This window comes from Mesocricetus auratus, unplaced genomic scaffold (genome assembly GCF_017639785.1).
Source record: "Mesocricetus auratus isolate SY011 unplaced genomic scaffold, BCM_Maur_2.0 Super-Scaffold_6730, whole genome shotgun sequence".
Taxonomy (NCBI): Eukaryota; Metazoa; Chordata; class Mammalia; order Rodentia; family Cricetidae; genus Mesocricetus; species Mesocricetus auratus.
Genome location: NW_024429184.1, coordinates 47,232,906 through 47,255,847, shown reverse-complemented (window position 1 = coordinate 47,255,847; position 22,942 = coordinate 47,232,906). Strand labels below are relative to the sequence as shown.

Genomic DNA, 22,942 nt, shown 5'->3' with positions numbered 1-22,942 from the left:
AAGATCCCCTGAATGGATGGGGAACACGGCGAGGAGTGGGGGGGGGGAGTGGGACCTGGGAAGAAGAGAGGGGTGAAGAGGAAGAGAGTTGGTCATGGGGGAAAAGGAAGTTGAGGGGGTGGTGGTAAAATAGGGGGAAGAGGGAATCATAGGATCGAATACAGATCAGGCACCAGAGCGACCTCGAGTGATCTAAAGGTATAACACCAATTGGCAAGCTAAGCAATAGTGGAGAGACCACCTCGAATGCCCATTCCTGATAATGAACTTGGTGTCTATAACCATCGCGGAGCCTTCATCCTGTGACTGATGGAAGCAGAGGCAAACACACAGTTAATCCCTGAACTGAACCCGGGGGTATCATACCAGTGACAGAGAGAGAGGAGTGATGAGCAAATTGGCAAAGAATGGGCTGGCAAAACCAGCAGAGACAGCTGATCTGAACAGGGGAGAGCTCTTGGATCCCAGACTGACAGTGGGGAGGCCAGCATGGGACTGATCTGGACCCCCCAGGTGTGAATATCAGCGAGAGGGCCTGGGCAACCTATGGGGCCCTGGGCTGTGGATCGGTGTCTATCCCTGGTATACAGGCAGTCTTCGTGTGCCTGTAGCACAAAGAGGGATGCTCTCTCAGCCTGGACTCTTAGGGGAATGCCTGGACCCTACCCAGAGTAAGATGACAGACTCTGATATCCCCTATGTGGAAGGATTTGGCAATGGGGTGGGAGGGTGGGGGAAAAGGGGAGTGCGGGAGGAGGGGAGGGAGAGGGAACTGGGATTGACATGTAAAACAAGCTATTTAAAATGAAAAAAAAAAGTGAAAAAAAAAACAAGCTGCTGGCAAGGAAAAAAAAAGTAAGCTTTTACTTTGCTGACTACATCTAAGCTGATCAATACACAAAATTAAATTCTTAAAAATATTAAGATAATATTCTCGTATTTACATCTTTGTGTTATAGAATTTGCCTTTTATTTTCATTCATATTTTATTTTTCTTTAATTTTTATTAGCTTTTACAGTTGCACAAAATAAATATCCTGATCCTGAGATTTTCATGCATATATAAATTTATTTTGCTCATATTTAACACCTATTTTCTCTTTTCTCAAACTGTTCATTGGGAATAAATGAACTGGACCAGGTACATTTTTGTGTAATAAAAGTACTTTAATAGCTTGTAATTAAAAATATAAATTTAGTCTGCTAATGAAAAACAACAATTGACATTAAGTGGAAATTATTTAACTAAGGTGGGGAACCGTAGACCCACAAAAAATGAAAAAAAAAAAACAAAAACCCAAAAGAATGACAACCCACCCGCAACAACAACAGTAACAACAAAACAACCAAGCAATGCAGTAATTGTAAACCGAAGCTACTGAGACATTTTAAAATTTGTATAGTAAGACGTCACAGAAACAGCATACTGGGAAATGGCTAAGCTGGCAAGCAAATCATCGCTATTAGATCCCATTCATGATTTAAATTCTGCTATTTTATCTTTTCCTAACATGCAGTACTTTTTCAACCTCACATTTCCAGGCATTTCAGTGCCTGCTGACATAAGTGCTTTCCCAAAATAGAGTCTCGCAGCAATCTTCTGCTAGACGTCTACGCCCATTTGTGCATGTATTTTTTAGGATGCTTTTTTTTTTTTTTTGAACCTCTTAACTGTGAGAGGGCCTGGAAGGTAGGATTAGAATGAATGGGAACTTGTTTCCCGAAACGACACTAGACACTATATCTACTCTTAAAAAAATAAATCACAGTCTCCTACCTTAAAAACAAACATCTCCCGCCGAAGAATAGCTAGAGTGTTGAAGTTCCCATCACAGATGTTGGGTTTGGCTCCAGGATAGGAAGGTCTGCCAGTGGGAGGCCGGGGAGGTTTTGGCCTGTCATTTTTCTTTGGGTCAGCAGGAGGAACAGATCGGTGAGGGGGCACTGTCGGTAGAGGTCTTGTGGGTGGAGGGATCTTGTCAGGTGGACCTTTTGAAAACATGAGGACAGTGCTTGGCTCACTTAAACCTGGAATAGTGCTGGAAGATATGCTACAGAGAACAAGTGCTTATCAGCAGAGGGCACAGACTAAGCAAGCTGAGAGGTCATTAAGATCGTATATTTTCAGAAAACACAAACCCTCAAACCCTCCCAACTGCTACCAAGGGTGTCTCAGACTGTCCTCATAAGCCTGGAGTTCAGCTCCTAGTACTATGACTTCTTTGTTAATTTTTAGTGAGTTTTATTTTATACCTTCAACTCAGTCACTATTGGGAAGTTGCTCTCAAAAGCAGTTTAAAAGTAGGTTTTCATGAAAAAATAGAAGTATGAGAATAAATACTGGACTCAATAGCTGTGAGCTTTATTCAAGAGGAAACTGGACTTCGACAGATGCTGATTCCATGAAAATATTTCCAAAGACAAACACTAGCAAAGCAAAGGTTATTCTACCATATGTCTCCAACTATGTATTACAAGCTTATACTGATTTCATTATTTTATTTTAAAGAACTATCTTGACAGATAACTCAGTGTTTCATTTAAATACTGAATCTAAAGTGTCCATTGATTAACTTACCACTGGTGAAATATTAATGTAAAGTATTTCTAAAAACAGACTTCCAAGTCCAGTCAAAGTTTACTCATGTAATTTGCAACAGATGTTAGCCATCAATCCTCAAGGGACTGATGCTGTTTCTCTTTAATAAATAGAGTTGTTCACACTTAATATTCAGATATTCTTTCATGGACCTTCAGTCTAGACTACTAATTCATGAGGTCATGAGAAAGAGACTTCTTTGAGTTAACCAAGTAGAAAGAATTTCTGATGACACACAGAGTTGATGGATCTCTCTCTCAATATCCAAGCTCTTTGAATTTCTGTCTGTGACATGTATCACTACATCCAATCCAATTTCAAATTCACTTTACCCCTAAGAGAATTGTATTAAAATAAAAAAAAACTAATGAATGCAAAACAAATTACTGCACATGAATTATATTATTTAAAAGGCAAATCATACATTCTAGTTACTAATTGTTGACACACTGATAGCACACATTCATCTTTATAGAAATAAAAGTTTTATTTCCTTAATCTAGCAAAGCATACCTGCTATAGGCAGATAATTAATGTCAAAACCAAAATAATATGAGAAATAAATATCTTTACAAAGTCACTGATCGTACTGAGGACATTATGGTCACTATAAATACCCATGACAGTTTTTCCTCATTTATCTTAATTTGCATTTGTTGAATAAAATCTATTAGTAAAGAAATACTATCAAAAAAGAAATGTAGTTCAGAATATTAGAAATAGAACTGATGCAATCTGTTGAAAAAAATTAGTCACATATTTGCTTTATTCACTTATTATTTCACTTTCATTCTGACTCAAATAACTTTGAGGTCAATATCTTCTTATATATATTGCAAAAATTGTTTTCTTGACCTTCAAAAGTTATTTGTCTTAGAATTCCAGAAACTTTAAACACTAAGTTCGGCTGTCAATGGGTAAGAAAGTTTATTTACATTATGTGACAATTTGTACTTTTAAATATTTTTATGAGTTATGTTTTTATTTTAATATAATACTACCTAAATTGCTTGAAACAAACTTCTCTTTCTTAATATTTATTTATTTATTTATTTATTATGTAGACAATATTCTGCCTGCATGTATCCCTGCATGCCAGAAGAGAGCACCAGATCTCATTAAGGATGGTTGCAAGCCAACATGTGGTTGTTGGGAACTGAACAAAGGACCACTGGAAGAGCAGTCAGTGCACTTAACCTCTGAGCTGTCTCTCCAGCTCTACTACCTAAATTTTAAATGTGCACACTATTAGAAAGTTTTGTAATTCTAACTTTACAGCATGATCAACAAGAAAGCTTTGCCAGTAATTAAGTCTTCTGGTAATCTACATAATAAGATTTAGGGAACTATTCCTGATATAACTTGACTGATGATAGAATTTTTCCAGTTAGATGGAACATTTTTCTTCTATTTTTCTCTGTTTTATATACTAAAGCACTCTATCTCAAAGGGGGAAGCAAACATGCACATGACTTCTAATTTCCCCATCAAATTAGGCAAACAGGAACAGTGGAACCTACCATATATTTTCTGGATGCCCTGCAAATCATCATTAGGAAGCTTGAAGTTGTCTGTTTCCATGTACTGGTAAAATGGTGCCATGATAGCAGTGGGGTCATTGGAATGCTCCAGTCCTAGAGCATGCCCCAGCTCATGAACTGCTACAAGGAATAAGTCATTTCCTGTCAAATGAGAAGAATATAGAGTAAGATTATTGCAAGTGATAGCCACTGGAATGAAAAGGGCAACTTACCATTATAAAAACATTAACCAGAAAAGGAAAAGAACCCCTTGCTCAAGTGGTCAACATGATTTTAACATTTGCTAATGGCAAATATTTGCTTTAAAGAGTTGAGATAGGTGATGGTGAAGGTATGGATGCTTAGAGATTATAAAAAAGGTTTTAAAAAGTTTAAAAGCAATATCAAGACCTAGAATCACTGGTGTTAATGTATCTTTTCAATCATAAGGGAAAATACATAATCTTAGCACAATTTATGCAATAACAAAATATAGAGCAAATATATAAATCCTATATTACAAGAATCCAATAAGGCACAGAGAATTTGCTTGTCCCCTTGATACACATATCTACAATTCTAATCAATGCATAGGTTATATGGACCAAAGGCATTTACTTAGGAACTTTGTTCTATCATTGAAAATTTTCACTTAAGTAAACTTGTATAATATAGTCTATATAATATAAATTCAAGAGAAATCTTGGGGTGATACTCAGGTCATTCTTCTACCTTCTTCTACTCTGTCTTTCATTTTTCTGCTATTTCTTATTCATTTTTCATCCTTCTTTAAAAGTCTCATTTTATGTTTAAAGACAGGTGCCCTATGTATCCTTAGGCTAACTTTGAATTTGTGGACTTGCTGTCTCAATCTCTGATGTGCTAGAATTTTTATCTGTAAGACTAGAATTCTAAGAATTTCATTTCTAAGGAAATTATTAGAGGTATTGAGAGGAAGTACAACACTTTCTTTGGAGGTCTTGTTATGAATAAAAATAATATCAATAAGCACTACTTTCAGGAAAAACCCCTATCAACTATTTCAAACACTATAATACAATTTAATGACCCTCTTTTGAGAATTATATAATTTTTTTGACACAGAGTAGGAAAATAAGCAAATATATTTACATTCCTGAGTAGTCTGTCTCAGTGAAATGGAAGAGGTCATGTGACCAATTCTCATGTGACACTGGCAAACTGAAGATGAGGGAGCCACAGAAACATTTACAGCATCTCTTTATTCCCAAAGAAAATTGACTAGAGACTGTTATAAAAATTTCAAGGGGATTTAAAAAAGAGATGATAATGAGCATTTTCAGACTTCAGAAACTTACCTTCTTTTCTTATAAAATTAACTAGTAATGAAAATTAAGACATAGAAAAATATAATATTTAATTATCTGTAATGGAAAAAAGATATACCTTTACTAGAAACTTACTTCCAATTCTATAGATGTTTTAAACACTTTCACCACACCTTCTTATTTAATTTTTGCAAAAAATTATATGATTTTGTTATTTATAATTATTACTTTCATTTTAGTAAATCAGAAAAGTGTGGGAACTGTTGCACAGCAGTTACTTCTAAGATAAAATTTTTCAGCTTTGAGGGAAGCTCTTTCAGATTCAGAATCTTCTAAAGCAAGGTGAAGCATCTACCTTACATTCAATGTCATGAAAATTTAGGATTTTCCCAACTCAATAGCCTCAGAAAATCCCTGACCAGATTAATTACCCCATAATCTTCCCAAGCTTATACAGTAGTGGTGACTGCAAAGAGACACTTAGACTAGGAGAACTACTTACTAGATGCTTCCACCAGCCTGGATATCTGGAAAAGACAGAGCAGCCAAGCTGCCTAGAAAAGGTTGTGACCAACTGAGCTGCTGAAAAGAGACACCTTCCAATCTATCAATCAGCATGCAAGTTATATAGTGATGTCATGGTTTATAGTTTCCAAGAGTCATCACTCATGCTAGAATGGGCATTTGTTGATGCAGCTATTTTTCAGTTATTTCTTGGTTTCTAAGTAACTTCCCAAAGCTCACTGGTTCACGAAGTTGGACTTTAGGATATCATTTGATCTGTCAATGATTCCCTATCTGGGTTGAGTAGCATTTTGTTCATGTCTCCCAAGGGTCCATTCATACAACAGAAAAGTGTTATGGGAAGGAAAATAGAAAAAAAAAGAGGATGACACATACTACAATTTCGGTTCTCTAGTTAGAGGAAAGTGGAGGATAAAAAAGACATTGTGGTAAAAAAAAAAGTATAGAGAATAAATCAGCTTTTTTTTTGCGAGACAAGGTTTCTCTGTGTAGCTTTGGAGTCTGTCCTCAGACTGGCTCTGTAGATCAGACTGGCCTTGGACTCACATAGATCCACCTGCCTCCGTATCCCATATGCTGGGATTAAAGGCATGTGCCACCAATGCCCAGCTCTATTATCTTTTATCAAAAAGTATATGAGGATAATGTTGATGAGCAAGGGAACATTAATGAGGATTTGTAACTTCTCTGGTACAAAAATGTCATGAAAGACAGGAAAGGATGGAGGGAAAAGTGATAGAGAGAGGGAGAGAGAAAGAGAGAGACAAAGACAGAGACAGACAGAGACACAGAGAGAGAGACATAGAGAGAGACAGAGAGAAAACATGGTGATTCTCAAGTTTCACAATCAGAGGACAGAGAACAAGGAGTGTCCTGTATTTTAACCACTATAGCAGTGCACAGATGTGAAAGGTTTAAATAAGTAAACTGTATTCTAATGCAGAATTTATAATCAACTTACTGTAAGTTAAAGAAAAACCGAAGAACTTGACTCATGGCAATGACAAAGAATTAGTGTAGGTGACAGGGAGACAGACATGTGGACTGTGGCAGAAAGGAAAACTTCTATTTGAGTCTCCATCATTTCCCCACTGTCTACCAGTAAATCCTGTATCCTGGGAGACAAGACATAACCAAGAATATTGGCACATATGTCTGTGCCCTGCCATTTCAAAAATATCTCTTATTTCCTTCTGCGAACCTTTTATGGTTAGAGGAATATAAGCGTGTTCTGTCTTTAGGGTCTCTACTAAACTATCTCCTTCCTGGGATGTCATTTCTCCCACAAGGTGTTGGATCCTCACTTCTTTAGAAATATTATCTATCACAGATTAAATTTTCTTTTTCTATGAAGATTTTCTTTCAGGTCAGACAGCCTTATGACCTGTTGTGCTCTTCATACTATCACAGCCCTAGTGTAACACTCCAGCTATTTCATGACACTTATGTTTTATTAATACTGTCTGTTCACATATTTTCCTGCATATTTTGAATAAAGACTGATATTGAGCATTACTTACTTTAGTTTCTATAATTCTGAAGGTATTGGCTGCCCCAAAGCAGATATTTAATATTTCAATGAGTTTTAATAAACAGAACAATGTCTGAGAAATAGAAAGCTAATTAAAATTGAGCATTAAAATAAGAACATAAATTCCTTCTAAACATGGTTTGAAGTGCGCGTCTAGATATCCTGCTAAATACTGTAAGGGAATGATAAAAGTTATGAGAAAAAGACAGAAAGACCATTGCTCAGAGAAAACTTCAGAGAATAGAGCAAGAACACCTATGTTTTCCTGTTGCTCAGTGAACAGCAGTGAATGCTTATGGTTCAGATAACATGCATAATTACTATGGCTTTGTTGGGGTATTATACTCAGAGAAGAAGAAAGAAAAACAGAAAGGAGGAGAGTCACTCCTGAAGTGGTTGGCAAGTATATTTGCAGGTGTGCAATTTGGAGAGACACCTAAGGAGTGTAATATCAATAATTATTTCAAGGCAAGAGGAAGACTTTGAAAAAAAAAACAACAACAACATTTTTTTAGACAGAAAGAGCATCTAACTCCAACTCTAAATACTTTTAAAATCATAAACCACAAAATCTAAAACAATGAATTTGTTTCACCAAATAGTGTTAAGTGGTACTGGCCAGTGGTAGAAGTGGTAGGCCATCTTCCGAGCATACCAAACCAGGTCAAAATAGATGAATTTGGCTTCAATCCTCTATCAGTGGGCTAAAAGTAAAATCAAACTATCCCCAAGGGCAAAATTCTTAGGTAAATGAAGATAAAATAAACAGTGGAGTAGAAAAAAAATCAAGGCAGCCAATTGAAGAGCAGAAAATACAAAAGATGGCACTAAATTTTACAGCAAACAGCTGGCTAAATGTGAGTTCAGGAAGGGGGCAGTGCTGGTTCATGTGGCTTTAGACTCTCTATGTCTCCATGTGGCAAGACAGATACAGACTCTTTGTTCAAAATCTCAAAGTGGCCTCCCAATAACTGTCTTCCTTTTGTTCTTTAAAGGGAAAAATATTATCTCTTCATTGGTTTTCACCTTGTGGATCAACTTGCCTTCATTTGCAGAAGAAATACCAGGAAACTAATGCCTAAGTAAACATATGGGAACCAACTGTCCTGTACTTAGGCAAATGTATACTGCTTCCAGCCATCCACTAAGCTGTTGGCTAGTGGCCTAGCTAAATTATTAAAAGTACTTCAGATCTCACAGGAAACAAGTCTCCTGGTCAGTTTTTCCCCTTGGCTTCCAAGAGGAACATAAAAGACAAAAATAAACCATACAGAACAGCAAATAGGTCATAATAGACAAAATCAATTTAAAACATGAATAGGTCATGAAATTATTCAGGTTTTCCACAGCATTGTCTTCAAGGATAGAGCTATTCCTTGGGAAATGAATAGAGAAGGTTTTAGAAGAAATTTAGCAGAATTGGTGTGTGAACTTATGATCTGTTTTACATGCATGATGCTTCAATAAGAAACATTGGCCAAGTGTTCCAAGTAATTACAATTCTACTGATGATTGATCATACTGTAATTGAACATCACTTGCAGCTTCACAATAGTCTGAAAGGGTAAGTTGTTAAATACAGTACCACCCTGTGATTTGAGTTACTAGGAACAAAAGTTGTTGGCACATAAAGAGGTTTGGGTAATCAGAATGCACCTAATGCTGAAAATAATAACTGCTTCTGCAGTACCCCATTCATTCACATTATTTAGGCTTTTCAATTGTAATATGCCTGATCCTATCAACAAGCGGGCAACAATGGAGAAATCAGCCTTTCTGTTCTTAGCTCAGAAATAGCACTTGCTGCTCTTGCAAGATTTTGAGTTTTGTGTGTGTCTTCCAATTGAGTCTCTAATCTCTTTCCCTTTGTGTATTCCAGCACCATATGGAATACTGAAGTGGATATTTTGAGAGACACTGTATTGTTTGTAATTGGCTGTCATAATTATGTCTATATTTTATACTCAGTTATTGCACAGCTTCATGTGTTTTATAAGTCGTTTCCACTGATGACATATCTGTCCTGAATATAAGTGAATGATTACAAGGCCTTCAACGTAGTAGAAAACACACATCTATAAACTTCACTGGGATTTACCTGTAAAACAAGCTATTTAAAATTAAAATAAAAAGTGATAAAAAAAGAAAAGGCAAAAAAACCTTCTTAAACACTTTGGTACCAGCACTATTGGATCTCTTTTCCTGTTTTATTCCATAACTTGATGCTGTATTCCCTTCAAGTTTAAGTGCTGTCCTGATATGGAAATTACTCATTTTCTAGCATATACTTTTTATATTTTGATCATCTAAGTGCAGTTTGATAAGTCATAATATCTCTGGTATCTGAGCTTCTTAAATTTGGCACTTTTTTGTATATTTCCTATGAAATACACAGAAACTTAGAACTTTTTTAAACTATTTGTAAAATCTATTTGTCCATTTGTGGTTATTTATCCTTAAAAGCAAATTTCAGTTCCCTTCTCAGTGAAGCTGCCATGAATACCCAAGTCAGTTCTGTTGCTCTGCTTCTGTGTTTCTCTAGCATTTATAAATTATCAGCTTTACAATAAATGTGTTGATAATATCTGATGTTTTCAACATTTACCTGTGAATTACGTGACTAATGAACCTGAAGAGATTTAAATTTTAAATATTTAATTTTAAAATACTTGAATATTTGGATCACATATTATATTGAGCTGAAATTCAAAAATTCATCACCACATTTTGATGAATAGAACATTTTCCAGTGCTTAGAGTATAGATGTGGCAGAATGCATTTCTTAATCCTTGGCCTTGTATTGTGGTGATATGTTATTTATGATTTAGTAAAGCTTGCTTCAGGATTCACAAGGCAAAGATAGCCACAATCTACAGATGTCAGGCAGTAGTGATACAAACTTTTATTCCCAAAGCTATACTATCTAGCCAGGCAATGGTAGCACATGCCGTTAATCCCAGGACTCAGGAAAAAAACAGATGGATCTATCTGAGTTCAAGGCCACCCTGATCTATGCAAGAGTGAAGAGTAACAGAGATCATACCTTTAATCCCAGCACTTGGAATCATATGCCTTTAATCCCAGCACTAGGGAGGTGGGGACAGGAGTGATATGGCTGGGTGGAGAAAGGTATAAAGGCAGGAGCAGACAGGAACTAAGAGATTTTGCCTCTAAGGATACATGGAGACAGGATTAACATTTAGCTTGTATAGGTAATATCTACTGGCTTGGCTGCTTTGTGTCTCTGATCTTCAGCTCAAAGTTTGAACCTATCTGTCTCTGGGTTTTTAATTTTGGTGTTACACTGTATGACTTCATTCAAAGCTAGTTCTTTAGTGGAAGAGCTAATGTCAGTAATTTTTTATGTTAAGTAAAGTACCAAATAATCTATTTGGATTTTATCTATTTGCCAACATAATTGATCTTATTACCAACAATATAAAAGCAAAGAAACTAGGGCTTTAATAGAGTAGGTGAGTTCACCAAAATCATATCAAATGGGAGAAACTTGAATATCCAACCCAGACAAGGATCACTATCAATAATTTAGTGTATTTACAGCTGGGCAGTGGTGGCACATGCCTTAGATCTCAGCACTTTGGGGGGGGCAGAGGCAGGTGGATCTCTGTGAGTACAAGGTCAGCCTCTTATCCAGAGTGAGTTCCAGCCAGGGCTGCAGTGAAATCCTTTCTCAAAACCAACCAAACAAACAAACAAATAAAAAGTATATTGAAATATTGAGAAAGTGTATTTCTCTTTTTCTCCAAGACCTAGGATTTGCATTTCAAAGTAAAAGAAACACTGTCATGTTACCTAAACAAGTGACACCCCCAGCATATTATAATTGACCCCTCTAAAAGTTTGTAGTAATAGTAGTTATTTCCATCATTTAATTAAAATTAAATTTATCGAAAATCTGCAATGTGTTTTGGACTGCCTGCTGTGCTATAAAAGCCTAGAAACTGGACATCTTAAACATTACAAGTATCCTTTCTTACAGTTTGTCAGGTGGTAAATCTGTGGTCAGTAAGTTGTCATGATTGGTTTTGGACACGGCTATCCTCCTAAGTTAAACAATGCTGCCTTCTATATGACTCAATACATCGTGGGTAACCAGGGGAACAAAGACTCAATATATTATCAATCAATAGCCCTCATCTTAGCAGTAGATGCTATGTTCAAACTGTAATCTAAAGTCAGCTACCTTCCCAGAGTTTCCAGATACAAATTGTACATTGGGAACTATAGCTTCATTGTGTGAACTTTGTTAGTAAAACGCTGCATTACTAGGCCATAACACCTAACAGAGTGATGCAAGGGAAGCAGGATAGATTTTGGCTCCTGGTTTCAGTGCTGAGTTCTCTGCCTGGTTGATTCAGGTCCCTTACTGATACGGAATATTAAGGTGACAGAGAAACATGATGTAGGTTATTCATTTCATGCTAAACAGGAAAAAGAGGAAGAGGAAAAGCAGCAGAAGAGAAGAGAAAACCTAAGAAAAACAAGAAACGGAGGTGAAGGAGGGTTGGGAGGGGGAGGGGGAAGTGGAGAGGAAAGTAGAGGAGTGTGTTTTTCCTTTTCCCTTTTTCATTAAGTGTACAACTCTGGCATTTTCTACAGAAATGCAAGCAGAATTGCATTGACTGGAATAAAGAAGCAGTGCATGAACATGCATTAAAAGTAAAAACATTACAAAAAAAGAAAAAAGAAAAAAAACATCAAGTTCAAGTTTAAAAAATACTTCAGAACATTTGTCAGCAATTGAGGGTGGTTTTCTGACGACTTGGGAGCTGTATGGATGACATTTACTTCAAAGACTGCTACAAGAACACACTAGTTAGGCAAAAATCAAACACTGGGCATTAACATACATGGTAAATAAATCACCACTTAGTAAATCATACACCAAAAATCAGTAAAAAAAAACCTATGCAAATAATAAATACTGAGAGTATTAATTTAAGTAGACACTGTAAAGTAAAAAAATATAATTAAAGCAACTAAGGTCTATGTTAAGCAAGTCTAGTGGAAATACTATCAAAAATTTTGGACAATAAAGGCCATAGTGCACTTATTATTCCTTTAGGGAATAGTTTGGTTATGAAGCCTGTAGTGCATTAGTTCTATATTCTCTTACTTCAGAACAGTCTTGATAGAAAAAAAAAAGCAACATATGGTTACTTGCAGCACTGTAAAAAAAGAAATACGGGTTGTATTTTTCCTCTTCTTCGGAGTTTAGTTAAACTTCTAGGAATATTCTCAGCTAATGTATCATCTTATTTATTCATGGGCAGGCTATTTATGCTCTGTTTTCCCCAGGGCATCTCAGTCTGATTGGTGAGGACCATTACAAAGGCTTACTCACCTCTCTGTGGCTAGTATAAAAGAAATTAATATTTATGGCTACATAGACCACAATAATCATATAACAAATCACAAAAGCTGCTTTTAAGAACCCAATTTGCATTATTTTATATATAGTTTTTGAATAATGCAAATTTTATCTGATTACCAATCAGTGTTTACCATGGTTTATGAATGAGCTTTGGGAGCCCATTCCAAATAGAGGGATGTGCTCTTAGCCTGGACACATGGGGAAGGGTCTACGTCCTGCCCAGGATGAAATGACAGAGTTTAGAGATCTCCCACAAAGAGGGCCTCACCCTCCCTGGGGAATTATGTGGGGATTGGGTGGGGGGTTGGGGGACTGGTTGAAGGACAAGGGAGGAGGGGTGGGAGAGGGAGCTGGGACTGACATGTGAAACATTCACGTTTCTAATTTAAATAAAAGCATATATTGAGAAAAAATCCTGCTAATATGTGTTACAATTTCCAAACCAACAACCACAATACAACATGCTTGAAAAACTACTAATTTCCTAGCATATAAAAGGAACTATTTGCAATATTAGTAAACCATTAATAAGCAACTTATCATAACACATAATTGATTTTTATAATGTGTGATAGAAAATATGAATGTCATGGACTCCTAAGAGAATAGCAGGATCTTTGTTATCCCTCTTATATTTTGTTTATTTATTCATTAATTGAAACAGGATCTTGCTGTGTAGTCCAATTGGCCTTGAAGTCATTTTGTTAAACAGAATGTCTTCAGACTTGCAAAATTTACCCCCTCTGCTTCTGAATGCTAAGATTCCTGGCTTCTAGTCTCATGCCTAGCTCAGGACTTTCATTCTTAGCTACAGAACTGAGCATTTAGTTCAGTGATTCTGAACTTCTTTTTAGCACACCAGACACTCAGTGTAACTGAAAATGTGTGGAAATTCTCCCAGGACACAAACATATGTGTCATGCTCACTAGAAGAGGGCACCATATCTTATTACAGATGGGTGGAAGCCACCATGTGGTTGTTGGAAATTGAACACCAGACCTCTGGAAAAGCAGTCAATGACCTTAACCTCTGGGCCATCTCTCTAGCCCCCACACATAAACATATCTGTATCTAATATGACTGTAGAACTATTTGTCTCTCACTTGGTCCAGTGGCAAAATCAGGCATGAAATTATTACATTTATCTATTTCTCTGTGTGTACACATACACACAAGAGCTACAGTGCATGAGCAAAGGTAAGAGTAATTGGTTTTCTCATTCCATAATATAAATCTCTGGGACTAAATTCAGATCATCAGACTTGGCAACAAACAATTTCACTGATTAGCCATCTTGCTAGCCCAAAATAATAATTTTTAAAGCATATATTATTTTATGTGTATGAGTGTTCTTCCTGTAAGCATGTCTATGCACCACATGTGTGCAGTGCCCAGAAAAGCCATACGAAGGCACTGGATCCTCTGGGACTGAAGATTTAGATAGCCATGAGCCTTTATGGACATTGACCTCTGGAAAGTAACCATTGCTCTTAAACCCTGATCCTCTCTTCAGGTCCAAAAGTTTAGCGCTTAATACAAATAAGACATTTCAGCACTACTTTCTGATTCTGGTCAATATTGAGAAGGTGGTTGACAGTAAAATGATATTACTGCATAGTAATTTTACCTCAATATGAAAAGATGGTTGGAGAGACTAGGAAAGTAAAGGAAAAGGGAAGTATTGGATGTTCATGACTTCAGGAGAAGACAGAGTCAATTTTCTTCAAAGATGTAGTATCTAATAAGTTGCCTATGCGCGACTGGATGGATGCATACCAAGCAATATAAAAAGTGAAGAGTGTCAAAATGTGTTGTATACATGAATAAAATAATCAAAGACTAAATTTTGTTTCAGTAAGTCAAAATTCTTACGGGATAAGGACTGAAATGAAGATGGGAACAACAACAAAACCAGAAATACCTAAGTGACAGAAAGATTGAAAGATTTAAAAAATTCACATTTAAAATGAGTTACTACTAACTCTTTATTTACCAAACTCCATGTAGAAATGCATTCTTTTACATCTGTTATTGCCACCATCTTCAAAATGATTTTTCAGTAAATTTTCAAAAACAAACATTTGGTTTTTGAAAGTAGATTGAAGAATTACAGAATGATGATACATGACAATTTAAAAAATCTGTCCATTTAAGAAATGAATATTTCACATTATTTTCAAATAGTATCTGAAATTGGCATTTCCTTATTAATTTGTGCTTAGCTACATTATGACTAGAGATAAAGAAATGACAAAGAGGTTATAAGATGTTTCATTCACTTGTTTGTATCTACAGATAAAAAAAACAGTTCTCATCTGTACTTTAAATGATTAGAAAGTTTAGAAAAATAGAAACTTGATAAAAGTCTATCCTTGTTCTTTCAACTTCTTGTTGAGAGACAGAAATGACATTTGGCAACAGAGAATATACCACAAGACTAAAAACAGACAGACAGACAGACAGACAAAACTGTTACTCTCCCCATGTTTAATTAGGGTTACTCCCAGGAACATGGATTAATGGCTGCTTAGAGAAAAACGGACAACATATAGACTACTATATTACTGGAGAAAATGTCTTTCACCCCCACCAACTGTGAACCTTTTACATGCTCTTGGGGGAGTAGTGGGACTTGTGAGTCCTTCCTCACTGCCTACAGAGGAACATTAACAGGCTCAATCTTGTCCATGTCTCATGCAGGTAACCACAGTTTCTGAAAGTTAAAGACATAGTGGCTATATATTAGATAACATTGTATTGCCAAAAACTTTTGGCATATGGGTCTTTTCTCAGTTTTGTCCAACTTAATGTCTTTCTCTAGGACTACAGTCTTATCTCTGTGGCCTGTAAGCATATGGAATGATTCCTTTTCCTCTCATTTGAAGCCGCAGAAATACCATTATGAATAGAGTCAATTAACAATCATAGATCACTTCAGAGTATTCATTAATCTATGACTGTATATCCTGAGGAATGTATAAAAAAGAAAGATGCCACAGAGCTAAGATGGTTATGCGTGTGGCTTTGTGTATACCCAGCTACACTCCAGGAATTTTTTGGTATGCTACTATTTTATATATAAAAGGTAAAATTTAAAGAAGCTTGGATTAAAATTGCAAGCTCTTGAGACTCTTAGTAGAAGTATATGAGCTTCAGCATGGAGAATGTAAAAAAGGGAATTAATATGAAATCATGTGAAAATAGGTGACAAAACTGAATAGATTAGTTGTGGATAGAGTAACAAGAGTGGGGTGTACCTGTCTCTCATAGTGAATCCATAACATGTGTTTCAATGTACTTATACTCATTTACATAGGTTAAAAAACACCTAAACTGCAGGGCGTTGGTGGCGCAAGCCTTTAATCCCAGCACTCGGGAGACAGAGGCAGGCGGATCTCTGAGTTCGAGGCCAGCCTCGTCTACAAAGTGAGTTCCAGGACAGCCTCCAAAGCTACAGAGAAACCCTGTCTCAAAAAAAAAAACACCTAAACTTTATCCAAGTATAAGTACTTATTTTCTGGAAGTAGAATTACTGCTTTCCAGGAAGCTAGCATTTTTGTTGTTTCCTACATATTGACTTTTCCAATTCATCAACATCACATAGTACATATTTAATGTTTAATGGTGGAAATTTTCATTATTTAAGAAAAAACTACAGAAGAGATAAAATTACCTATGCACAAGTGTTTGTATAGAGATCAATTAACCAAATATTAGTAGAGAAGCCAAACAACAGCAGGTGCATATTAGAAATCACCATGGCTTCATCTTGTCTTGTCACACATCCTTCCTAATGAGACTTTCATCGAACTGAATAGTATCTCAAGAAACGGCTAGACTTTGTTTTCTTTTTTAAGTACTGTTTTAGTATTAATTTTCAGAAGTCTTTTAATACTTTTTAATTCTAAAATACAAGTGTTTCTTTATTTCACACAGCTGCTTATTTTCTTTTCAGAAAGTTACTCTGTATAGACCAAATTCTTGTACAAAATACAAAACAATTTTGTACTGAACACTTGAGTGTAATTGCACATTGTCAAAGTGTGCCTCCCTCTATCTTTCTATCTCACATTTTTCTTTCTCGCACACAAACAGGTAATGCTTTTGTTTTTATGTTTATCTTTCCATCATACTATTTTCCACCTGTAGAAAACATGAAAATACTTCACTGGACTATCCTAAACAATGAATGCCTAGACGTGAAAATCAATAGCTCAAGACATTGTGACAAGTTTGCAAAATGTGCAATTATTATTAGAGAACAATGATTTATGCTAAAAGTGGGGTTCCAAAAACAAAACATGGAAGTTTGTTTGATCAACAAGTTCTCATTTCTGTATGAAAAAAGTTAGAATTCAAGATCACAAATTGGATAATTACTTGTCTGGTTAAGGTTAAAGCAGGGACTCAGATGGGGAAGTTCATCAAGAGTATTTTAGTAAAATGGTAGACTTTAAAATATATATGTGGAGCATATGAACAAAAACATAATTTTTATGCAAGACCTGGTATTCCACCAGCAAATTTTACACAGTATTTGAGGATCTTGGAGTAGGATGTGATATCACCAAGTGCCTTCTTTTTCTGTCTTTAGAACATTGAAACTGAAACAGTAGGATAAAAATGGAAGTGAAAGATTTCTTTTTATAAAATAATAAGTGAACTTTAAATCAACTTGTGATTTATACAACATATTATGTACCCAAGACTCCAAATAAAATAGCAAAAGACCTTGCCGGCTCTTAAACAAACATATAAAAGACAAAATTGTAGTTTGGAATTTGGCAGAATATTCTATTGGCAGCACAGTTAAGAATTTCAAATGTTCTGAATGATGTTTTCTTTCTAGGATTCATGACTTGGAAGGAAATCATATATATATATATATTTCAATTTTTGTGTGTTGTCCATGTGTATTTTAAGTAATGAATGAAGCATCTATATTTTAGGATTTTCACATATTTTATTAAGGTATAATTCCCATATAATAACTTTACTGTAATTTTGGAAAATTTCTTCTATAACTAGATAAAACCATATGAGAAGTACTGAATAAGAAACAATAACATCGTAGGCACCCAGATTTAATGATTTCTCTTCACTTTTAGATATTCCTTAGTATCAAGAGGCCTAATGAGGTTGACATGCAGTTTTTCTCATTTGCAAATAGGAATAAAAAATTAACATGCATTGTTTTCTCACTATGCCTAGAAATGAATTCTCACAAAAACTCTTCAGGTAGATATGCTTATCCTTTACAATACCTGAATAATCAACAGTATAGAGTAAATAACTAAAGCTGGTAAATAGTAAAGGGATTTTTTGTGCACCCAGGTGTCTTTAAAAGCACAGATTCTTCTTGTTCCATGACTCAATATATTATAAATAACACACACAACAGAAACCAGAGTAACATCAATCACATAAACTCAACTTCAAGGCACTGATGCAATCACATGAAGAAGGAAAATGTGCTGATGCTAAATGTAATAAATAGCACGCTCATTAATACTTGCTCCTGGACCATTGTTTTCCATAACACAGAACAAAAGAGTGTTACTCAGTATCCATACCCAGCATTTGCATGCTGGAGAGTAGACAGGGGTCTCTGGAACTGTGTGACCCCAGGCAATATCTGCTATTTATTTGGATGGATAACTAATGGAGCAGCACAGTCATTAACTTAGCCATTTTTATAAAGCCCTCGATGGTTTCTTATAAGTTTTAAAATGCCACTAAACTTAGCCATATTCTAGTTCAAACTCTGCTCTCCAAACTGCCATTCATTATTTCTGAACATGTAACTTACCTCTCAACAGTTCGCCTAAAACAATATATTAATTTTGCATATTTCTTCATCTTTATACCATAGTATATTATTACTACATTCATGTACTCTATATGTCTATATTTAAGTATTATTATCTGCTCTGAGATCAAACAAATTGGCTCAGTCCACTTTTTTCTGTTTTTCCCAGTTAATTTTTTATTTTTAAATTTAAATTTAAATTAGAAACAAGGTTGCTTCACATATCAATCCCAGGGACCTCTCCCTTTCTCTCCCCTCCTCCCATGACCTTATACCAAACCCCCCAATACCCTCTCTTTTCCCCAGGAAGGGAAAGGCCTTCTATGAGGGCTTACATAGTTTGTCGTTTCATCCAGGGCAGGGCCTAGACCCTTCCCCAAGAGTCCACGGTGAGAGTGCATCTCTTATTGTGAGAAGAGCACCCAAAGACCATTTGTATGCCAGGGATAAATATTGATCAACACCCGAAGGCCCCATTGATTGGATAGGCTTCCTCACTGACACACACATTCAGGGGGTCTTGATCTGTCCCATACTGGATTTTCAGTCATCCGTCTGGGATTCAAGAGATACCCCTTCTTCAGGTCAGCTGTTTCTAGGGGTAAAACCAGCCCAGTCTTAACCCCTTTGCTCATCAGTCCTCCCTATCTGTCACTGTGTTCCTTGAGTTCAGCTCAGTGTTTAGTTGTGGGTGTCTGCCTCTGCTCCCATCAGCCATTGGTTGAAGGTCCTGTTTCCCACTCTGTAGCCATGCGACTGTAGGCTGGCACTCCCCTGATCTATGTGTAAAATCCATATATGAGAGAGTACATGCCATGTTTGTCTTTTTGTGACTGGACTACTTCACTCAGTAAGGTTCTTCTAGTGACATCCATTTGGCTGCAAATTTCAGGATTGCATTGTTTTTCTTTTCTTCTGCTGAATAGTACTTCATTGTGTGTAAATGTACCACATTTTCTCTATCCACTCTCCAGTTGAGGGGCATCCATGTTGCTTCCAGTTTCTAGCTATTACAAATATAATGCTGCTATGAACATAGTGGAACAGTCCTTATTGGATGCATGTGCATCTTTGGATATATGCTTAAGAATGGAATTGTTGGGTATTGTGGTAAACTGGTTCCCATTTTTCTGAGGAATATCCATAATGATTTCCAAAGTGGCTGTACGAATTGGCACTTCCACCAGCAGTGGAGGAGTGTTGTCTTTTTCCTCATTCTCTCCAGCATAAACTGTTTTCTGTTTTTTTTTCAAGACAGGGTTTCTCTGTGTAACCCTGGCTGTCCTCGAATGAATTATGCATACCTGGCTAGACGCAAACTCACAGAGATCCATCTGCCTCTAGCTCTCAAGTGCTGGCATTAAAGATATGTACCACCATCACATGGCTAAGCTCAGTCCACTTTAAAGAAGAAAAATTGTACCATATCTATTCATTATGAAACATCATATTGGTGCTTTTGTGAGGCCTGTATTCTTCAACGGGAGAATTTCCTTCTGGAGCTCCTCTGAATATTTCAAAATGCTCCTTCTGGTCTTTTTATGTTTTATTTCCATAGTTAACTTGATAGCAAAATGCCTCTTAACAGAAACTATGTTAGTTACAGAGAAACAGGGATTGCATGTATGTGTGTGTGCATGTGTGTATGAGACTAAACCATGTACCCTGCCATTTGTAATGTGGAAAATAACAGAAATTGTTTGTGATAGGAATTAAGTTTTAGTGCTTGAAAAGGTAGGGCAAATCATTCAGATATAAATTTTCAATCATTCTTTGGAAAAAACTATAGCAATGGTAATGAACTTATTTAGTTATTTCTTAATATGAAAAGATCAGGTTAATTGAAATGTCATTATTTCACAATTTCAGGAGTTAGGAATGTGAGAGAAGCTTAAAATATACTGCTCAAATTAATAATCTATAGATAATTTAGTAAGTATCTGGGCTGGAGCTATGAAAATATATGAGTAGGTAGATAAAGGTTCATTCAAGTGTCTGCTGAGAAGTCAATCATGCATTCTGCTACAGGAGCAGGCCTCACCCAGTTCATTCTATTCATATGTTACTTAGGTGCCCCTTCAACTTGACGTATGACTCCTTCCACAGAGACTGATTAGAAAAAGATTACCTGAGTTGGAAATTGTTGTTTATAACCTAATCTTGGAGTGGTTTGCCGTTATTCCTTTTTTTTCGTTAGAGAGGAACCATTTTGTCCAATGTATAGTAAGGCAGGGGATATTACCTAGAGTGCCATGATCAAGGATTGGATCATTGCTTGCCATCTTTGAAGGTGGCTAATTGAATATCAATAAGAGTGACTGCTGCTATTTTGGAGAAGTTCCTATGTTTTGCAAGACATTATGTGTGCACACTAATTGCAATTACTATTTAAAGCTGATTCTCTACCAGCATTTGATCTATAAGAAAGATATTACACCATCCTAGGAAGTTGGCTAAGTTTCAAGAATCAAACATGATTTCACTCCCAATGAGTGTGCTTTAAGTAACTACTTGGCAGCTGTTGAGCTCCATAATTGGCATTTCAATTTGGAGTCTTCATTCTTGAAACCAATACTTACAAACAACAAAATGGACTCAGCAAGTTGTATAAACCTATATAGAGATGCACATATAGATATTTATGTAAATATATGCATATACATACATATATATAATAACTAAGAAAAAGAGGGAAGTAACTTGAGGGTAGAGAGACATGGGAAGGGTCTTAACAATAGCTGGTTGGGGCTGAAGAGAGCAAAGGGAATGGGTAATATGATATAATTGTATTTCAATTTAAAACATTTTAAAAGGAAAAATAAAGCAAATACAATGATGTTAAATGAGCAGCAGATATTTCTGTAAGGGAAAAACCAAGAACTCAAATGCTATTGCACTTTCTTCAAAATCAGTGCTTTCTTATGTCCTTCAGCACTTTGTTTTTAACAAATTGTAAAATAATCATAGATTATCTAAGCTGATTCCACACAATTCTGAAGAATCCATGATGCTTGGCACAGAAGAAAGACACTTACTGAACTATCTTGCTTTTAAATTTAACAAATTTTGTTTTAGAAGAAAATAACAACCTTCAGAATCTGACAAATTTCAACATGACTTAGAGAAAAGAAAGAGCATGTCTGAATTGCTCAATTATGAAATAAAATATTTTTTCTCAGAGTTGCTTGCCTGAGAAATGTGGAGAAAAGCAATTGTCTTTCTATGGCACCCGGGAAATCAGTATGGACTTTACCCATCCCTGTACTCACACAGAAGATGCAACGAGGAGCTAGAGATGACCAAGAACCAGAGACAAGATAGCCCAGGGCTTTAGGGGAAAACCATATATCACTATTCTAAAATACATTCTTGGTCATCCATCTATCTGTGTGTGTGTGTGTGTGTGTGTGTGTGTGTGTGTGTGTGAAGAGAGACAATCAAAAAATGATACTTAGTGACATAGTCTTATACTCACAGATCAGTACCTTCCTTAACATCATAACAGAAGCTTCCTCCTGCAGCAGATGGGGACAAATACAGATATTCCACAGCCAGACATAATGCTGACACCGTAACACTTTGGAACACTCCACCATAAATGGAATGCCTCCATCAAATACTTCCTCTAGTCTGAAGAAACACCACAGTAGAGGAGACAGAAGGTGTGTAAAAGCCAGGGTGTATGGAGGAGACTAAGAAAACACTGTCATCTAAATCAACAAGAATAAGGGTTATATGAACTCACAGAAGTTGGGGCAGCATGCATACTGTCTGTAGGGGTTTTCACCATATGGTGCCTTAGGGCTGAAAGAAATGGACAGATGTCATGAACCCTAACTTAGAAGCTGTCTAAAATTGACAATTACTTGCAAATGGAAATTTAGTTTCCCCAAAGGAAGTCTCACTGGGGAAACAAATAATGTCTTAAATTTTACTTAAATTTTATTACATAATGGTAACAATTACAGAAAAAAATTAAAAATAACATACCTAATCTCAAACAAAATCACCTATGGAGTCAAATTGACAAGCGTTTTGATGATTGTTATGTCTTAGATGCTATTTCTAATTTTATTGTACTAAAAATTAAAGGAAAAATATCAACATTTTACTTGCATGGTTATAAAATGATACTTTTGCTCAGTTCAATATAAGGAAAACTATAAGAGGTGAATATTCACTTTTTAAATATTTGGTAGAATTAAATAAAATTTGAAGTAGCTGTAAAAATAATGCTGGCAAGGATAGGGAGAA

The 22,942-nt window shown here is 35.9% G+C and overlaps 1 protein-coding gene across 1 annotated transcript in view; it reads right to left on the bottom strand.

The window, feature by feature from the left end:
* Mmp16 (matrix metallopeptidase 16) overlaps positions 1 to 22,942 on the bottom strand; it is a 233,848-nt gene that overhangs the window by 66,827 nt on the left and 144,079 nt on the right. The window contains exons 5-6 of the mRNA XM_005066812.4: positions 4,120 to 4,281; positions 1,778 to 1,989 (exon numbers count right to left, since the gene is read on the bottom strand). Coding sequence (XP_005066869.1) covers positions 1,778 to 1,989; positions 4,120 to 4,281 — 374 coding nt within the window. The remainder of the gene's footprint in view (positions 1 to 1,777; positions 1,990 to 4,119; positions 4,282 to 22,942) is intronic.